This window comes from Apteryx rowi, unplaced genomic scaffold, assembly GCF_003343035.1.
Source record: "Apteryx rowi isolate R43461 unplaced genomic scaffold, aptRow1 scaffold_865, whole genome shotgun sequence".
Lineage (NCBI taxonomy): Eukaryota > Metazoa > Chordata > Aves > Apterygiformes > Apterygidae > Apteryx > Apteryx rowi.
Window position 1 is genome coordinate 15,710 of NW_020451166.1, and position 18,455 is coordinate 34,164.

Consider the following 18,455-nt stretch of genomic DNA (forward strand, 5'->3'; position numbering starts at 1 on the left):
CCACAATTTTAAACTTCTTGGCATGTTTCCCAGCTTTACTCCATCTTCACCTCCTTGCACTTCCTTCAGCCTTATGTTAATTTTTGCAGACTTCTTTTACTTTATGTAGTGCTATGCTGAAACCTAAATATTTAAATGGTAAACTCTTGAGGTGCAATAAAGTAGGTAGTTGTACTGAATGCAATTCTGTTTAACCTTTAACATACAACACCAGAGAAGTAATTTGCTCCCAGAGTGGGGGAAAAAATATAAAGTGAAATGGCTGAAAATGAAATCATATTGTTTGAAAAGAGGAAAGCAGGGTATAGCTTGTAGGCATAAAATATCTGTCTGTCTTTGTTTGCTGTTTGTTTACAGAAAATAGATATTACATATATGTAATATATTACCTCATGTTACCTCAACCATTCAGTGATTCTATGATTATATCTATACATATATAATATAAATAGATACAAATTAGGAAGCCAATTTAAGATTTTTTTTTTTTAGTAAGGACTTTAAGTTTTTTTTCAAATAATTACAAGTAAATACCAAATACAGTAATACCAAATACACAAGTTCTTCTTTATAGTGACACAGCTGCAGCTATCAGGAGGCTCAGAAAAGCCAAATATATATATTTTTAAATTACGTTCTTCAAAAAAGAATGTTCAATGTATGTTGAAATTTAAATTTATTTTAAGATCTTTCAGATTGCTGGACTTTAGTTGTCCAGAAAAAAATGTTTATACTGTTCCATATTGTTTCTGCAGTTCCATTTTGCAGGAATTTTATGCACTTTTATATGCATTTTTCCCCCAACACATCTCACTGATCAGGTTTAGTGAGAGTCTTTGGTTCAAATAAAACCCGAATCTCAAAGCAAAACTTTCTGCTGATGCTACATGGTTATCCTGATTAAGTGGGTTATAAAACCCAATCATGTGTGCACATTTTTCTCCCAGAACCATTAATCCAAAAATTGGGTTTAACTGTGATTCTTAAACTTGACCTACTTGGGTTTTGGTTTTGATCCAGTTGCAGAGGTTTCATGTTCTTTGTGGTTTGGTTTGGCAAGGAAAATTACTCTTTCCGTGAGAAATAATCAAAGATTGCCTCCATTTTAGTCTTTGTGTGTTATTAAATGCTTGCTATAACAGTTAAAAATCAAGAGCTTTTGCTTGACAAGCTTTGCTTATCACGTCAGAGAGCTTTGCTCATAAATGCTGAAGGCAGCAGAAGCATTGGGGAATCCAAATTTCAGAGCTAGCCTAAAACAAGAAGTCACGAGTCTTTTGAGTTTGGGTCAGGTTTCCAGATAAATGATGATTTGGTTAACACCCCAACACTGATCTTTGCCCTAGCTGAGTTGTTCTCTCCTCACTGGTTTGCAGCTTGTATGAGAAACAAAAGTGGGTTAGGATCTCAGTTGCCTGTAAATTATGCCAGGTAGGGAAATTCTGCTTTACAGGCTCAGAATCAAAGTCTGAAAGTCATAAAAGTATCAGCTGTTGGGGTTTGGCAGAGTTGCAGTTGCCAGTTAATTATTTCCCACGCGCTGTGCTAGAGATACTGATACAGCTTGGAAACCCAGGAATTTAACAAGTGAAAAATCCTGCTTCCACTGGAGGCGGTGCTCTGTGCGCCTCCCCTTCTGTCTGGGATGGAGAGCTAAGAGGCCACGGCTCTGCTGATTTCATCTCACTTGGATTCTGGCAGCGGTTCGCGCTGGTGGCAGAGATGGCACGGGTAGTGAGGAGCCTGGCACAGAATGCAAAGTGACAAATAAGATTGGAAGAGAAATGCTTGCTGGACTGACAGCAGGAGTGAGCTGTATTCAGAGTCAGCTTTAAGGATAGGCCAAATAGAGGCTGCCTTCCTTAGCAGAACATTAGGCTTGTGAAAAAGGAAAAACATAAACATGGAACACTATTATTTGGGAGGAATAATTATTTTCTGCTGAATATTGTTTGTGTGTAAAACGTAATATGACTAATTTTTGAAGTCTTTTGCTAGGTTACAAAGTTAATAAACAGGAAGCTGTTTGCAATTGGAGCCCGTAAAGCTTGTACTATCTTGAGGATCAAGCACCTCTTAATAGAGGAAACCTGAGAGAAATGTGCCTGATGGAGCAGGTAGTGGAACCTGATGGCTTCCTGTGCCCCAGATAACATCCCAACATCCACCGAAGCTGGAAACTTTCTCCACAGGAGTAGTATTCTTCTTTCTCTTACTCTTCCCCAGAGAGATCACATGGATGAAAGGCTTTCATTCTTAGTAGAGAAGTGAGAAGAAACCTGAAGAAAATTTGGCAGTCCTGTCTCCTACCCTTACATAATTGTCTTGCAACCACATTGAGGTCTTAGAACTTAGAGGGATGTTGTAGGAAGGTATTGCTTCCAGCAGAAGTCTGAGGTGATAATACCAGCTTTTTTCCCCGGGAAACTTTTATCATCAACTAGAACTTGCAAACGCTCAAAATGCTATGACAAGTATTGCGTTCCCATTACCAGCTAGTTTTTCCCTGTGTAGCACCAGACAATTGAATCAAGCCCTGCATGTTGAGTGCTGTTTTATATAAAAAATAAGGCATTTTAGAGCTTTACCAAGTCTGTTGCCTTCCTAGAAAAAACAGAATCGAAGAGCAGCAGTTTCAGTTAATCTGTAAACTGGATTACCCTTTTTAAGAAGCGCAGCAAAACTATTGGTCTCTCTTCAGGCAGAGTGGGGGTGATCATCTTTGATGTACTGTCACCACAGTAGCTCCTGCAGTGGATTGTATAGGCAGGTGTTGACCTTTAATGACTGTCATCAAATTGCATGGAATAGTCCCAGGCAACACTGCAATAAGAGTCAGTGCCATATCAGTACCACGTTCCCACCACTACTACTGCCAATGGAGATGAATGTGTGACTGTGCAAGAGCAGGAGAATTGCCTGCTAAAGAACCAGTTTCAGAGAGAATACTAGCAAATAAAGGATTTGGCACTTAGATTTGGGATGTTTCTGCTTCTGCTTTTTTAAATTTATTTGTTTTTCTGGTGATGCCTCTGTTTTTGTATCTTGCCTTCTATTGCTTTTTTCTGTGCTTGTGTTTTCTTTTTATTTCATATTATATAAATACAGTTATAGGAAAAAGAATAAGAGAAGAACAAACAGAAATGGAAAAAGCTGAGTAAATAAAATCTGTTAAGAACAATATAACATTTGGTATAATTGCTGGAGACAGTATTACTCCCAGTCATGCTGATAGCATGTTTTTGCAGTCAGGAGAACTACAAATATTTAAGATATTTACGGTCATGAAAGCAGGGAGGCGTTCATAGAGACAGCAGTGTTACAGACAGGCTTTTAAAAAAATGTACTTTTCTGGAAAATAGTGATTTTAATGAATACCACAGTCCCTTACTCAGCACTTACTCCAGCTGTTTTTAAAGTTCCAATGAAGACTTTCAGTTAACCACATGAAGAAAATAAAGCCACTTTTCAGTGTTCGAATAACATCCACTTAAATCCTCTGTATGTACTAGAACTAGTAATAGGTGTCAGGTGCTTGTATATAACCAGAATACTGTGAGTTGGAGGCTCTGATGTGCATGTTTAAAGCTCATCTTCGCGGGAATCGGGCAGCCCCCGGGAAGCTCTGAGCTCACGTTGCTGGTCGCATGCATCCTGTAGCACTCGGCTATACAGCCCCGGCCTCCCAGAGCTTCAGAGAAGCTTTTGAATACTGGGATTTGGGAAGCTTTTGAATACCAGGACTTGCTTATTGCTTCTACTTTAAAGGTGCTGTAGCTACTGAATGGCAATTCTACGGTTTTCTCTGTATATCGGCAAATTCCTCATCCTCCTAATGAGGACAAATTGTTTCTCCTCCATCTTATGAAGTTAAATGTAGCCCTTAAAAAGTTCAGTGAGCAACATGGTAAAACTATCTTGCATGGAATGCTTTCTGGGGCCAAACTGCTATGAACTAGCCACTCTCCTTCCCTAAAGTCTTTTGTACCTATACACTTTCTTGGGAAGGGAAACTATGTAATCACATATCACACTCTAAATTAAAGGGCTTCCAATATAGTTTGCATCTATGCTGAAACATTCTGCAGGTTACTCTGTATTGGGCAAATTCATCCTTGATGTAATGCAGCTGGGCTCGTTTTGGTGACTAGAGCTCTACACTGATCAATTGGAAATAATTATACTTCTAAATAAATACTTATGATGTGAATATGACTTTTTTCAGCCTGATGTCATATATTTAAATAAGCTACTTGTAAAGTATGGCTTTTAACTGAAAGCTCATTTCATCGCTATTGTGTTATGATATTGACTCCTTCAGTTCGAAACAATTTTTTTATCATATGAAACCTAAAGATTCACTGCCCGTGTGGGGAGAGAACGTGCTCTGGTGAGAGCCTAGTACACTGAGGAAGTGTAACGCTTCTTGACTTCATGAACCCTGCTTGCTTTAAGTAATTTTGTAAATTATTCTACTTTCTAAAAATGAGGGAATACAATGTGAATGTCTTAGGTTCTGGGTGGGGACAGAGCCCATTATACACTGATTTTCTGTTTAAAGTGCCAGTTAGTAGTCATGAATGTGAATACCAGTTTCAACCCTACCCCAAGAGTTACGTGTGAATGAGAATTCTAAGAAAAAGAGTGAGAAACATTATCCTAAAATTAAGGCGATCACCTGATTTATGGAAGGAAAAAAATATTGCAGTACATAGCAAACCTTGTTCCAAGTTAGTTACTCCTGCAGCAGACACTTTATCTTGGATATAAAAGATTTTGTTGCATATGTGCGTAAACTAAAAGTGAAAGCAGCATGTTAAAATAACAGATTAAATCAAATTTATTGGCAATTGTTTTTAACTGGAGTGCGGTAGTGATTTTAGCACTGAAGTTTGAAGTTCTTAGCTAGAATATTAGAAAAGGTGGGAGTTTGTTTTCAGGAACAAACCTTTTGTTTGGAACAAACATGTTTGTTTTGGTAACTTTTTCATTTATAAAGGCAATCCTGTCAGTCTGACTTTATTTTTTTAAAACTAGAATATATGAAGAAAAATTATAAAAAATGCATTTTTTCATGCAGTGTGAACCACCATGAATCCTCTTACATCCCTGTTCCCTCTGGAGGCAAACAAGCAGACAACATACATTTTTTAAGATAAGAAGGGCTACCCACCATGTCCACATAAAAGCCTCCTACCATGGGTTGCCAAAAATGTTTCCAGTGAACTGCCTTTTCAGTGAGGCTTGTTTTCTGACAGAATGACTATTGCAGAAAATACTTTACTCAAAACAGCTCAGAAAAGGAAAAAAAAGTGTTTGAGGATTGGGAAGGTAAGCAGCCTGGTGTTTCAACAAGATAACTTTTTCCTGTTGAACATGTCGACAGAACCTGTGATTTTTTTTTCCAGTTAAAATTTTTTTTTTTAATGAAAGGCTTTAAAGGACAAAGCCCAGTTTCTAACCTTTTTCATTGCATCCTAGTTTCTTTTTTTATAAAGAGGGCTGCCAGTTTTTCTCCCGTGATACTGCGCTGCATGTGGGTACGTGGGAGGCGCTCTGGTAGTTCTCTCTGGTGGGAAGGGCACTTGGATGCTGAGAACCCTCCTGCAGATGGAGGGGGGAATCGGCAAGGTGTGGGAAGGAGGATTTTACTAGAATATGGACTCCATTTTGATTCAGTTATGTGCTGATTAATGTTAAGAAAAATCTAACATGAATCTTATGCCCAGCTAATGGATTGGATCATATCAGCTAAGGTTCCATGAGCAAATTGACAAAGAAAAAAAATTTTTTTTTGTTTGGATTACTGCATGGCAAGTGTGTTTATTTTAGATAACAGTCTCTGGTTTCCATGGAGACCATCCTTCTGCTTGTTAAAGGTATTATTCAGAGTCTTTTGCATAATTTGAATTATTGCTAAGAGCTATTATTTCAAAACTATCTCAGCTATTAACGCCTGCATCAACACTTCGTGTCTGGCAGTGAAATCTGAGCAGGGTACAAATTGGAAGGGGAGTGAAAATATTTTTTGCTGTTTTGAATCAAAATAATGTACTGTAACATTTAATGCTCAGAGAATGTTACTCATTGGAGATACAATGAACTTGAAACACTATAGTGGCTTGAAGGACGTTGTCTGAGCACCGTGATAAGTCAGACCGTTCTTGTATTTACTTTCTCAGTGTATTTCTGTGCAACTTCATTTATTGTGTGGCTGCTTGTCAGTGATATTTCTGAATCAAAATCTGTGTCCTTTCAATCTGAATGCAGTAGAATAGTAAGTATATAATACACAAAGATTTTTATTGAATGTTGATATTTATCAGAATACAAGAGGATAAAACTAACTTTATTTGACTTTGCTTGGTGGGCTGTATGCATATTTGTTTCTAATGTGAGAAGAGCTCCTTCTCACAGAGTGGTTACCTTTAGCATTTCCTATACCTCTTTTTTACCTGGAGAAATGTTCAAAGGCACAGACAAGCTGGATGCTCACCTCCTACTCATTCAGTCTGTGTACGGATAAGGTTACCAATTAATGTCAGATGTAGTGAGGCTTTTATGTAGACACAGCTCATTCTCTGAGAAGAGCAAAGACACACTTTTTCTTTTTAAATAAAAAACATTTTATCTTTTTGTTTCAGATGTCTGAAAGCTGTGCAACCAATATGGGATATGCTTTGTCACATGTAATCATTTATAAGGGATGCTCATATCCTGGTCAGCATTGGCTTGCAGGAAGCAGTGAGATGCTGCGTTGTCAGACGCATATTCGCTCTGACTTTTCCCTGGATGTCTCCCAGCTAATCTGTACAATCTTGTGCAATTTATGAAGTCTGGTTCCAAGGTCGTGTAGCCCTAGGCCAGTTATCCAACAGACACATCTCAGAAAATAACCCAGGATAGAAGATGACAGCATTACCTGCTGTGAGGATGTGAAACAGCCTAAACAGCCATAACCCAAGCAGAATATCAGTGGTAAACCACTGCCTTTCATGGGTTCAACAGTGAATGAGCAACACACATAGATCAGAAAAGCGGCTCTACAAATTGTGAAAAGATTCAGAGCACAGTTGCTTTAATGTTTGTTAAATTACGTTGTTGCCTGGAATGCTGTTATCCTCTCCAATGGAAATAAGTAGCTGGTGAAAGGTGAGGAGCAATGAAATGGAAAATGGGTGCAGTTTGTTCTTAAGCTTCTTTATACTTGATGGTATATGGAGTTTCTGGTGCACTCTCTTCTCTGAGTGGATGGCTTTGAGATGCATGAAGGGGAATATTTGATTTGAAGGCATCAGCAGAAAGAGCAACAGTCTATGCTGAAACTGATCTGGTTCATCAGAATGGTTTGGTTATATGCAAGCTATAATTGCAAGTGGAAGAAAATATATGTTTCCCTGAGTAATATGCACTCATTAACTTTCCACTGTTCCAAGCTTTGGTAAGATACAGCTTCTTCCTGCCTCTCTTTTTTTTCCCCCTTTGAGGCTCCAACTTCATTTTGTCTGTCTAAAGAGCTTTTCTTCATCTTAGAACCAGTATCTTTAGTGCTTTATTCTTTCCACTTCCATCCAGGATCAGCCAGCATCAGAGTTAATTTCATTTTCTTCTGGCACTTGCTAGTATAGATGACAATCTGACATGAGTTGTAGAAGTGATTCCACAGTTGTAAATCTTGAGTCTTGAATCAAACTTCTCTGTAAGATCCTGAAAAATAGCCTAGTACTTCTCTAGCAGCATCTGAAATATTATTAAAAAACTCTCTGATTTATTTTTCCATTCTTCATTTATATTCATTGTAATGGAGGTGAAACTTGCTTAGAAGTAAGGTTACAAAATCAGTGCAATACAAACTATGTAAAAGATTTAAATTTGAAAACAAAATCATCAGCTTCTCCCCTACTCCAGGGCATCGTAATAATATATTATTACTATCTGAGAAGTACTTCTTTAATAACTGGAGGGTTAGAGAGGTTTTCTAAAGCAAGTGGCTTGATTGACTGAATATCTCCTAGCAATTTAAGAAGCTTTAAATACATCTGATTGAACAATGCATGTTGAATATATTGTCAAGCCCAAAGCACCTGCCAAAACTAGATGATGATTCCATTCTTTAAAATATATCAAATAGTAAATACTTAACTCAATATTTTGTCAGCTACCAAAAAGGAATGTGCATAATAAGACACATTATGCAATTTATATAAAGTTAAATTCTGAATTACATTTAAGTACTGCAGTCCTAAATAGCGTATCTGTGARGTAAATTTTAAAGTTAATACTGTGTGGTTTTACTGAAATGATGCATGAAAGATGCTGTTTTATCAAGAAGCTAAATTGGACTTTCTGGTATTTTTTGTTATATATCTGTTCTTTTGTGTACATGTTGGCCTCATGAACAAGAATATATTCTTGCTGGCATTTCAGTTATCCGGGCAGCATAGGAAAACTCTGATCAGCAAATAAAAACTTGGGTTTTTTTATTGGTTAGAGAGAAAAAACAAGCCGAAGAATGGTAGTGTCAACAGAGAGAACTGGGGGGGGCTGCAGCTGCTTTTTCATATCACAGTCAGCAGCTCAAGATGCTCTTTTCTCCCCTTGTGTATATTGTTTACCCTTAAAAAAAACACTAAAAAATCAGACTGCCTTATAAATCAATGACAGTTCAACTAAAAAGAGCTTCTAGTAAGCATCAACAATACCGAATATCAGTAGCAGGCAGCTGTTGATAGCATCTACAAGAAGAACAATTCCACTTTTCGTGGAGACAGAAAGCTTGACTTGGCTTTGCATGCTGTCCAACTGTGCTAGAGTAAATGGGGTTCCTTGTCGAGCAGGACTGTTATGCTTGTAGCTGGGCTTTGGTTGATCTGGTCGTGCTGTGCAGTAGGAGAAACAAGACCAAGGAGAATCGCTTTCTGTCAGGATGGTATTAGCCTTTGCCGTTTAGTTGGTGCTAGTGGAAAGCAACTTGCTCACATGCGAGCTATAGGCACTGAGCACGGCTACATAGTTTGGCTAGTGCTGAGAGTTGTTGTAGATCTGAATTAAGCCTGTCCAGTAAGTAATACATATCACTGAGGACAACTCTTGCCTGGTGCACAATGAGCTGGGTAACAAAGAGTGACTGCAGGATTTCTTCAGTATGAAAATTTGAACATAGTTTAATCAGTCTGGCACACAGAGCTATTTTATTTTTGTCTCAATCTGCTGTCTGGTTGGATGATTTAACTACTGTCTATTGCTTAGTGCCCTGTGGAAAGAGAGCTGCTTAGTAAATCGCATTAGAGTTGATTATCTAGGGGACAGCATCATCAAGAGATATGTGCTCCACTTGAGATTTTTCTCTCTTAAAACGGCTGTTAATAGTTACTGGGGAAAGTCGTAAAAAGTATGTTTGCTTTCATTTCTTTGTCAGCCCCTTCCCCACAAGGGAGAGCGCTGCTTTCTGGAAAGAACTCTGATGCCTTTTAAGTTCAGAAGGAAATGCTTGCAAAACCCTGAGAAAACCTGGTAGGTTTTTGCGCTGCTTTTATCATGTGTATATGATAAACATTTAGCTGAAACATGAGGCAGTTTTTGGTTTCAGTTGGACAGCCTGCTTAGAAGCATATGAGCTGCACACTTCTTTAAAGATGTGCACTTCTGGCACATTCACTCCAAACACCTCGCTATTCATCTGCTGCGCTGCCATTTTAATAGGCTGTGAAAGCCTGTGTATCCTATCGCTGTCAGTGAGCTTTCAGACACTCGCTCTGCAGGCAGCGTTCACTAGCTCAAGTTGTAGGTGCCAGAGCCTGAGCCAGACTGATGTGTATGTGCACATGTGTGTGTGCGTGCGTGTGCATGGGGGCAAAGCTGGGACCAGATTACGTCTTGCAGAATTTGTGTGCATTGCTCAGCTGTGCTCATGGAGATCCTCTTGCCTCCTTAGCAGCCACGAGTAGTGCATCTCTGTCAGTGTGGGTACTGTAGAAAAGTCAGTCTAAGAGAACTAACGGGTGTGCTGTCCCCTGCCACAGTGTCTGCCGAGCGTGCAAGTCAGCTGCTGCTGTGTATCGCCGGCCTCAGGAGGGGAAAAGCCAGGATTGGCAGGATCTGCACCGACAGCAGGGAAGGCAGAAAGGGCTGTCCCCCTCCCGCTGCCTCTCCCCACCTTAATGTGCCTCCCCAGCGCCTGTGTGGGCATGGCGAAAGGGACTTGGTCTGAGCAGGCTGGGGCAGCAAGGAGCCACCTCTCGCTGAGCTGACACAGGTGCAACAGTTCCACCTGCACCAGGTCCTGGAGCTGGGCACCCTGACTGCAGTTTGCAGCGGGTGGCCAACGACATGGCTGTGATTGAGTTGCTGGCCATCCTGCCGGCTCACCTGTCTGTAGGGCACCCTTGTGTGCGTGAAACGCACCTTGGGCAAGGAAGCATTTCTGTGATCACATAGGGGTTTTCTGCATTGCCTTCACCAACAGGATTGTCTTTAGCTTGTATTTAAAGTGGCAAAAGCCTTAAGAGTTGCTTGTGCTTTATGGAATTCAAGATAAGACTTTAATTTATTTTTGCACATTTCTGTTAAGCCTTCTTTCTCTTTCTTTTCAAGCAATCAGGTTGCTAAAGACTGATTTTTAAAGGGGAGATAAAATCCTATATTTTGAAGCTGGGTTTTTTTGACGTCTTGGTATGCAGTAGAAGGGGCCCCGAACTGCACGCAGTAAGAACGTATTGCTTCATTTAACTTCGTGCTGCTGCTGGGTGACTTAGAATCACAAGGAAATCTGGGGAAGGGCTGTTTGTTTCTCTGAGGTGAGATTTCTTCCTGAGATTAGGATACACTAGGATACAATAATAACTGAAAAATACTGTCTTAGCTAAAGCTGATTTCTCTCTGTGCTTCTGTTCCCCAGACATCCATTCCCTACTGCAAACTGAAGCATGTACATTCTGTGTGTTCTTTAGTGAAGTTATTTGCAGAACTTTTTTTTTTCCTGTCCTGTTTAATTGCATGTTATTATGTATGTATAGAATCTCTTGAACTGGAAAAAAAAATAAAGGCAATTTTTTTCTGACTGTGGCTTCACAGAGGCTTATCTCTGCCATTGAGGTGGTAAGTGGAAGCCAAAACAAGTTTGCTGTGATCCAATGACACACAGAGACAGACAAATTCAAACTAGTCCTTCCAGGAAGCTTTATATTTACTTACAGTGGTTGGTTTTCTTAAAATAAATAAATTATGCACTGGTTATTCAAATATGAGCACTTAGCTCAGGATGGCTTATTTCACATGTGAGTCAATGTAAGCATCTAAACACATGGTTTGGATATTCTACTTAGACATTGCCTCTGGAAGTCCCTAACTCAGTCCTTCTAGATGGTGGGAGGAGATAGCTGAGGAAGAACTGTTTCTCAGTCATCTGGTTTATAAAGTCTGTAGCCATAACACAGACTTTTTAGTTTGACCAGTGTGATGGTTCATGTCAGTGACCACGGCAAACTCCAGACAAGTGCTTTTTATTTGTATTACTGGGGACCAATCAAATCTGCTTGATTTTTCTTTTTCCTTTTTTCTTTGTTTTGCTTTGTTATCCTTCCTGTCTCCGCTCTCAGGTAACATCATGGTGCTGTGGTCAACTTGCAGAACATCGGTACTTAAATCTGTAACAAACCGATTCATTAAGAATTTGGCCTGCTCGGGGATCTGTGCCAGCCTGGTGTGTGTGCCTTTTGACATTGTTCTTAGTGCCAGTCCTCACTGCTGCTGGTGGATCTATACGATGCTCTTCTGCAAAATTGCCAAGTTTTTGCACAAAGTCTTCTGCTCAGTAACCATCCTTAGTTTTCCGGCCATTGCTCTAGACAGGTAAGAGATCAAATTTGAGCAGTATTATAATCCTTGATTTTTCTTTCTTCCTTTCTCCTTTTGATACTATTTCATTTTAGTCTTTTAGATGCTATTTAGTGTTGTATCATGCCATTACATGAACTGCTCTTGTTCCAGTACTTTGCTCGCAATGTACAGCTTCTTTCTATAATGTATTGGAATAAATATTCTTCTCTGTAACATTGAATACCTTTATTTTTCAGTTCACTCTGATATCTCTGGAAAGTGTTAAAACAACTCAAATTAATTCAGATAAGTTTTGAATGTAGAAAATTGGTCTAAAACAAAAGTGGCCCTTCAGACTGAATAAATTTTTGGTTTCCATTAAATTAGCTTATTATGTGATTTGCAGTCAATGATCTCACCTAAATGCACAACTCTTGTTATCTTGACAGTGACTGAAATTTAGATATTTTTAAGGGCAGATACTGGTTACAGTTTAATACAGTTGGATTTATGTATGTTAAATAAAATTATTGTTAGATAGTTTGATCATGTGTCTCACCAGAGAATACATTAGCTCTGCAAAAGAAAACCAAACTGTAGCTAACAAAGCGGTATTTATCTTACTCTAATGTTAGTGTCTTGATAAATGCAGTGTTGCTATCTGTAATGCACAGCAGTATTGCCACTGAAACAGCGTATCCTTGTCCAGCAAAAGATAATGTTCATTTGCATCAGACCAGGCAATATAGTCCCAATTACTGAAAGAGTTGTTCACCATTAATGTGCTCCTGGAGTGTGGATTTTTTTTTTCTTCAGACAGACCTGCAAAGCTGGACACTTGTTTCTGCTCTCTCATAAGCAGCTACTCAGTTGGCAGCCCAGTTAGGGAGTTTGGGCACTATGCTCACTATAAACTATAACCTTTTCATTGTATCACTTGTATTTTGTTTTATTTTAATTTATTTTATCTTTTGACAGGTACTACTCTGTTTTATACCCCCTGGAAAGAAAAATATCTGATGCAAAATCCCAAGACCTGGTTATCTACATCTGGGCCCATGCAATAGTGGCCAGCATCCCAGTATTTGCTGTGACCAGTGTGTCTGATATTTATGCCATGTCCACCTGTTCTGAATCCTGGAGTTACTCCCTTGGTCACCTGGTGTATGTCATCATCTATAATATCACCACTGTGATTGTACCAGTGGCTGTGGTATTTCTCTTCATGATTCTTATCCGCAGGGCACTGAGTGCCAGCCAGAAGAAAAAAGTCATCATAGCTGCCTTAAGGACCCCTCAGAATACAATATCTATCCCTTATGCCTCCCAGCGAGAAGCTGAACTTCATGCCATGCTACTTTCCATGGTTATGATATTTATTTTCTGCAGTGTCCCCTATGTGACTCTGGTGATTTACCGCACCATACTCAACATTTCAGATATTTCAGTCTTCTTGCTCCTCACTGCCATTTGGTTGCCCAAGGTCTCTTTGCTAGCCAATCCTTTGTTATTTTTAACTGTCAACAAATCTGTACGAAAGTGCTTGGTGGGGACCATAGTACAGTTGCACCAAAGGTATAGCAGGAGAAACATTGTCAGCTCTGGTAGTGCTGCAGATGCTAATCTGGAGCCCAACGTCCGTTCGGGGAGCCAGCTTCTGGAGATGTTTCATATCGGGCAGCAACAGATCTTCAAGCCGACAGAGGATGAGGAGAATGAAACCGAATCCATTGGCTCTGGTGACTTTCAGCAGAAGGAAATTCCTACAACCAGTTTAGAGATAGAACAGACTTTAGTTCACAAATTTATACCACACACAGTTGCAGACTCTGCAGCTCAGGTGGCCCCAGCTGTGCCCACAGAAGCTGATATGGCAAATGACAAGTATTCCATGCAGTTTGGTTTTGGACCCTTTGAGTTGCCTCCACAGTGGCTCTCAGAAAACCGGAACAGTAAGAAGAGACTCCTGCCTCCTTTGGGAAATACCCCTGAAGAGCTAATCCAGACAAAGCAGCCCAAGTGTAAAGCAGAAAGAAAAATCAGCAGAAACAAAGTCAGTATCTTTCCCAAGGTGGATTCTTAGTAAGAGCAGGAACTATAAGTAACAGGAATGTCACCTTCTATTATATGTGTGATCCCATGGATCTTTGTTATGCTGAAATTTGTTACAGGCTAGTTTTTCAAGCTAATTCCAAAAAAAAACCCAAATTCAAGTGTTCCTTATTAATATGTTTTCATGAAAATAATATATATACATTGATTCTTAGTTTTATTTGTGAAATACCTACAATAATACATGCCTGATTCACTTTCAAAGGGTACTTATGGCTTTGGGCAGTTCGCTTACTGGGAAGCTTCATGTTCCATTAAAATGGACTGGGTATCATAGCAACTTAGTAGGAAAGGTTCTAGGGAGCACAAAACAGATGCAAACTGGATAGGTCCTTAACCTCAGAAATGGACACAGCAAGCCTCTGCACATTTCACTAATGAAGTTAAGATGGACAACTTTTTCTATTGAATCCATTTCTCATACCAGTGTTAAAAACAAAAGTTGCCTTATTTGCATATTATTACAGTTACCGCATATCTGCCAAACAGCTAAACTTTTTTTTTAAGTTAAAATATGCTAATTTTTGACTTAAAACTTCAGCAAAGCCAAGGATACCCAGATCTTCATGTATATCACAAAAACTGAGAAAAGAAAAAAAAAAATCTGAAATACCGTTTTCTTTTTAAAAACATATATTCTTGTAGCTAAGTAAAAGCTGGATTGGAGACAATATGAGACAAATCTTGACCCCAGTGAAAAAGCATACATGTGCCAAGGGCATGAATAGAACACTTGATCCTGTGATAAAAGCGTGATGTATGTAATAGTGTATTTTAAATAACCAAGGGGTCAGCCTTGAAATAGACTCTTATCTACTGTTGCACTCTGCTTGTTTTCTTAGGGGAAAGCTAGCAAATGAAAGCAATGGGTCAAAAATGCTAATAGCCTTATACTGCACTGCTGAGAAAGCTGATAATTGACCCCAAAATGTAAGGTTTGCTAATGCTGTTGCTCACTAGAGGGAGGGAGGTGTGGTAGGAGGCTTTCCTTTTACCTTCGCAGGTATAAATACCAGTCATCCTACTCTACTCATCTCACAGACTGGTTACCCAGTGTATGAGCCTGAACGTAAGACTTCCAAATCTGGTGCCTAATTCCTATGTGAATCCGAATCACACTATTCCTGGTATCAGCACACCAGCCTTTTTATGAGTGTTATTAAATGTCCTGCCGCTTACCTCTGTGCATCATCACAGGCATATTGTCTCGTGTATACTGAGTGTAAATTTTAAGGTCATCTGACAAACTGATATAGTTTAAAACTATTGTAACCCTGGCATTTTAATCCTTGTTCAGTTGCAAGTAGTCTTCTTCATCTGCATTCGTTGTTGTCACACTGGGTAGTTTATTGAGAGCACAATCTAGTAACACCTCCTGTAATTTAGCCCTTTGGTGCATACCTGTAATTTATTGCCTGCTTATCAAAGTAGTTTTCTTCAAAGCATATTTTTAAAAAGACTAGGTGAAGAATCTTGCCAAATTCATAGTTACTTACCAAATCCACCTGGTTACTTTTAAAAGCGAGGAAAAAATACTGCTGAGACAGAATTTGGAGGTGTACCTGTTCCTCCTTTGACATGGTTGAAGAAAGTCAGCAGCTTCTGGTGGCTCCAAGGGTGATGGATTTCTACAAGGCATTCAAAACAAATGTAATAAAAATGTAAAAAAAAAAAACCGAACTTCTAAATTACTGTGTAAATGATGCTTATTTTCCCCTTTCCTCTTTGGTTTCAGTGATCTTACGCTAGTCCAAGGGGTTCTCAGCATGGGAGTGAGGAGCAGTCTTCAATGGGTCCAGATGGGTGGTGGGAATCCCAGTTGTCCTGCTTCTTACGTATGGAGATGAGAAGGCAGATGTAGCTTGCCTGAAATCAGACAGAAAGAATATTCCAGGAAAAAGCGTTCCTTCTATGGCAGAGATGGAGAAGTACCATAGCAGATACTTTTGACAAACATTGATAATAATTTTAAGGCAGTGTTTTGTTTTTCCAGAATTCATGAACGAACAGATTCTGTTAAAAAAAAAATCAAAAGCAAGCTAGGTTACAATTTCCTTAGGAGTTCTGGTTAAATTAAATATTTCTTGCACATTTAATGTAGATAAAGGTCAAAGTCTCTGGGACTGATGAATGTGGATAAATGGGCACACAGATCTAAACACCCTTTGAGGAAAACAATCTTACTCGTAGTTTTCTCCCTTCCAACTCACATGTTGAATGAAATGCCATGATAAATTTAAAGAGCCAAATTCCGTAGATCTACATAGAATTTAGTCTTATCATATCTAGAAAGCAATTTTTTCTACACCTTAAGAATTATTTTGGAATGTAATAGCTGTGAATATTTCATTTTAGTCCCTCTTTCAGCAGTTTATGCATGTGAATTTTTAAGGGAAGTGGGAAAAAAATGCACAAAAGCACATCTTTGTGCATAGAAAGAATAATTGTGCAAAATTCATAATACAGCCTTTCTGGTAAAACTGTCTTCAGAGAAAAGTAATTCAGGAGACTCTTAATGCAATATGGAGTATTTGACTTGTGAAGTTTGATTTTAACTTAATCTGTGGTGGTGTTAACTTTGAGTCACTAGTGCTGTCTGTTGCCTTGTGTTCAAATGATTTCTACTGGGCAAAATGCTCCCCAGTGGCCAATACGAAAAAAATCTCAATTATCAAGACTTGTTTTCTCCTTTATCATCACACTGAAGATGAGCAAAACTTACTTTTTGTTATGATGGTTGTTTTTAACCGCCACAGGTGTTGCTTCTTCTCTCCTGAATTTTGGTGAGGGGAAGTGAAGTACAAAGCAAAGCTGTGGGAAGAGAAGAAAGGAAACACTGGGTCAGTTTGGTCTGTGCAAAGATATATAAAGGATAAATCTTACCACTGAAGAATACGCTTAGAGGAACTCATCAGAAAACAGAGCTCATACTAAACAAAAGGAAGAAATCCTTTAAAAAGGAGAACAAGACTATGCTAATAGTTGGGGGAGGCAGTAGGAAGATAATGTTTATTTACTGTTCCCAGATATTCTCCAAATATATTGTTACATTCAAAAAAACTTCATGTAAAAATTAAAACAAACATGTAAAATTTAAACAAACCCCCTTTTCAAGAAAGGAGTCTGTTTATTCCCCTAACATTTAGAGGAATTAACATAATGAAAACTAGCAGTGCTTGTCTTGATTTGAGTACTGGAACTGTTATAGTCTACCTTAAAAATATTGCCTGTTGTAAAGAAAAGCTACTGCAGGTGAGAACACCAAAGACAAACAACTGAGCGTTAAACAAAGCCTCGATAATGTGCTCTCCAATCTGTATAAAGACAATGAAGGTAGTGTTTTGCCTGCCTATTTGTGAAATAAAAACAGCAGATGTGTATTAAAATGCTGTTCAGCAGAGGACTATAAATAAAAGCAGTACTAATGGGAACAAGTTCTCTGTATTTAACCCCCCCACTCCCCATTTGTGTTTCTTCTTGATTAGATTAGGGAAAGATGAATAAATGAATTCTGTTACTATGGTGACTGTGTTCTACAGCTTGTCTGTCTTCATCATGTTTTAACCTTTTAGGATGAAAAGCACATCTTGGAGTGCTTTTCTTGCTCTGCCCTCTCTAGACACAAGAGTTTTCTCCAATTAAACCCATTTTTATCCCCATCATATTTCAGAGAACTCTCTAGTTTATCATAGAACAAAACTGACCTATTCCCAGAAAGGCACAAAAGGAAATCACATCCTTTTCTCTGCTTTTCTAGTTCAAACTTCACTATAATAACAACTTCACCTGTAATAATACTTGAGATTCTGTAACATTTAAGGATGTTTATGAAAGTTCAGTCCTCTTCTTAGAAACGAAGCCTCTCATACTCCGTTTTGTAAGCCTTGCAATCCTGCTGAGGTCATTTCAGTTGCATGGGGTACATGTCAGGAGAGCAGCATTGCCAGTTCTCCCAGGGGTCTCAAGGTGGATTGCTCTCAAGTCCTGTCTCCAAAACTGCAATTCAGGGAATCTCCACTGTCATTAAAAACAACTCTTCTGTTTCTAGGCATTGTAGGTAGAATAAAGTTGAGATAGTTCAACCTAAGGTCTCAGAAATCAGAGATGGAGGGACACAATTTTTAATTTTTAGAAATGTTTAAAGATTTCATGATATTTTGAGATTTCTAAATGTTGAGGCACGCCGTCCTCTTAAGTGTTCACTACTTAGTTATTCCTTTTTTTCTTTTTTAAGTGTTCTCCACAAAGACTGAAATCACATGTAGGGGGGAGTGTGTCCTCAACAAATCTAGAAATGTATGAAAAGAAAATAACATACCACTTCCAGCAAAAAGAGAAAAGGTGATACATTGGAGATCTTTTGCCTGAAGGCCATGTTTGAGCCTTTGAAGCTGGGGTTCATATGGTAAAGGGAGTTTCTCTACATTCCCTGCTATCACTTTATCATTGAGTCCTGTATAAAAAAAAAAGTTAGCACATACACAGCATGCTAATAATCAGAACAAACATATTGCTATATGCAAGTG

At 38.8% G+C, this 18,455-nt stretch overlaps 1 protein-coding gene across 1 annotated transcript; it reads left to right on the forward strand.

Moving 5' to 3' along the window:
- Positions 1 to 11,464: 11,464 nt before the first annotated feature.
- Positions 11,465 to 14,014, forward strand: LOC112977840 (G-protein coupled receptor 176-like). Its single transcript, XM_026090639.1, has 2 exons — positions 11,465 to 11,850; positions 12,796 to 14,014. The coding sequence occupies exons 1-2, from the start codon at positions 11,465 to 11,467 to the stop codon at positions 13,898 to 13,900; spliced, it is 1,491 nt and encodes a 496-aa protein (XP_025946424.1). The 3' UTR covers positions 13,901 to 14,014.
- The last annotated feature ends 4,441 nt before the right edge of the window (positions 14,015 to 18,455 follow it).

Coding starts and splice junctions, on each gene's coding strand:
- LOC112977840 (XM_026090639.1), top strand. CDS start 11,465: ATGTCAGTGACCACGGCAAACTCCAGACAAGTGCTTTTTATTTGTATT. Junction 11,851..12,795: donor CCGGCCATTGCTCTAGACAG/GTAAGAGATCAA, acceptor ATCTTTTGACAG/GTACTACTCTGTTTTATACC.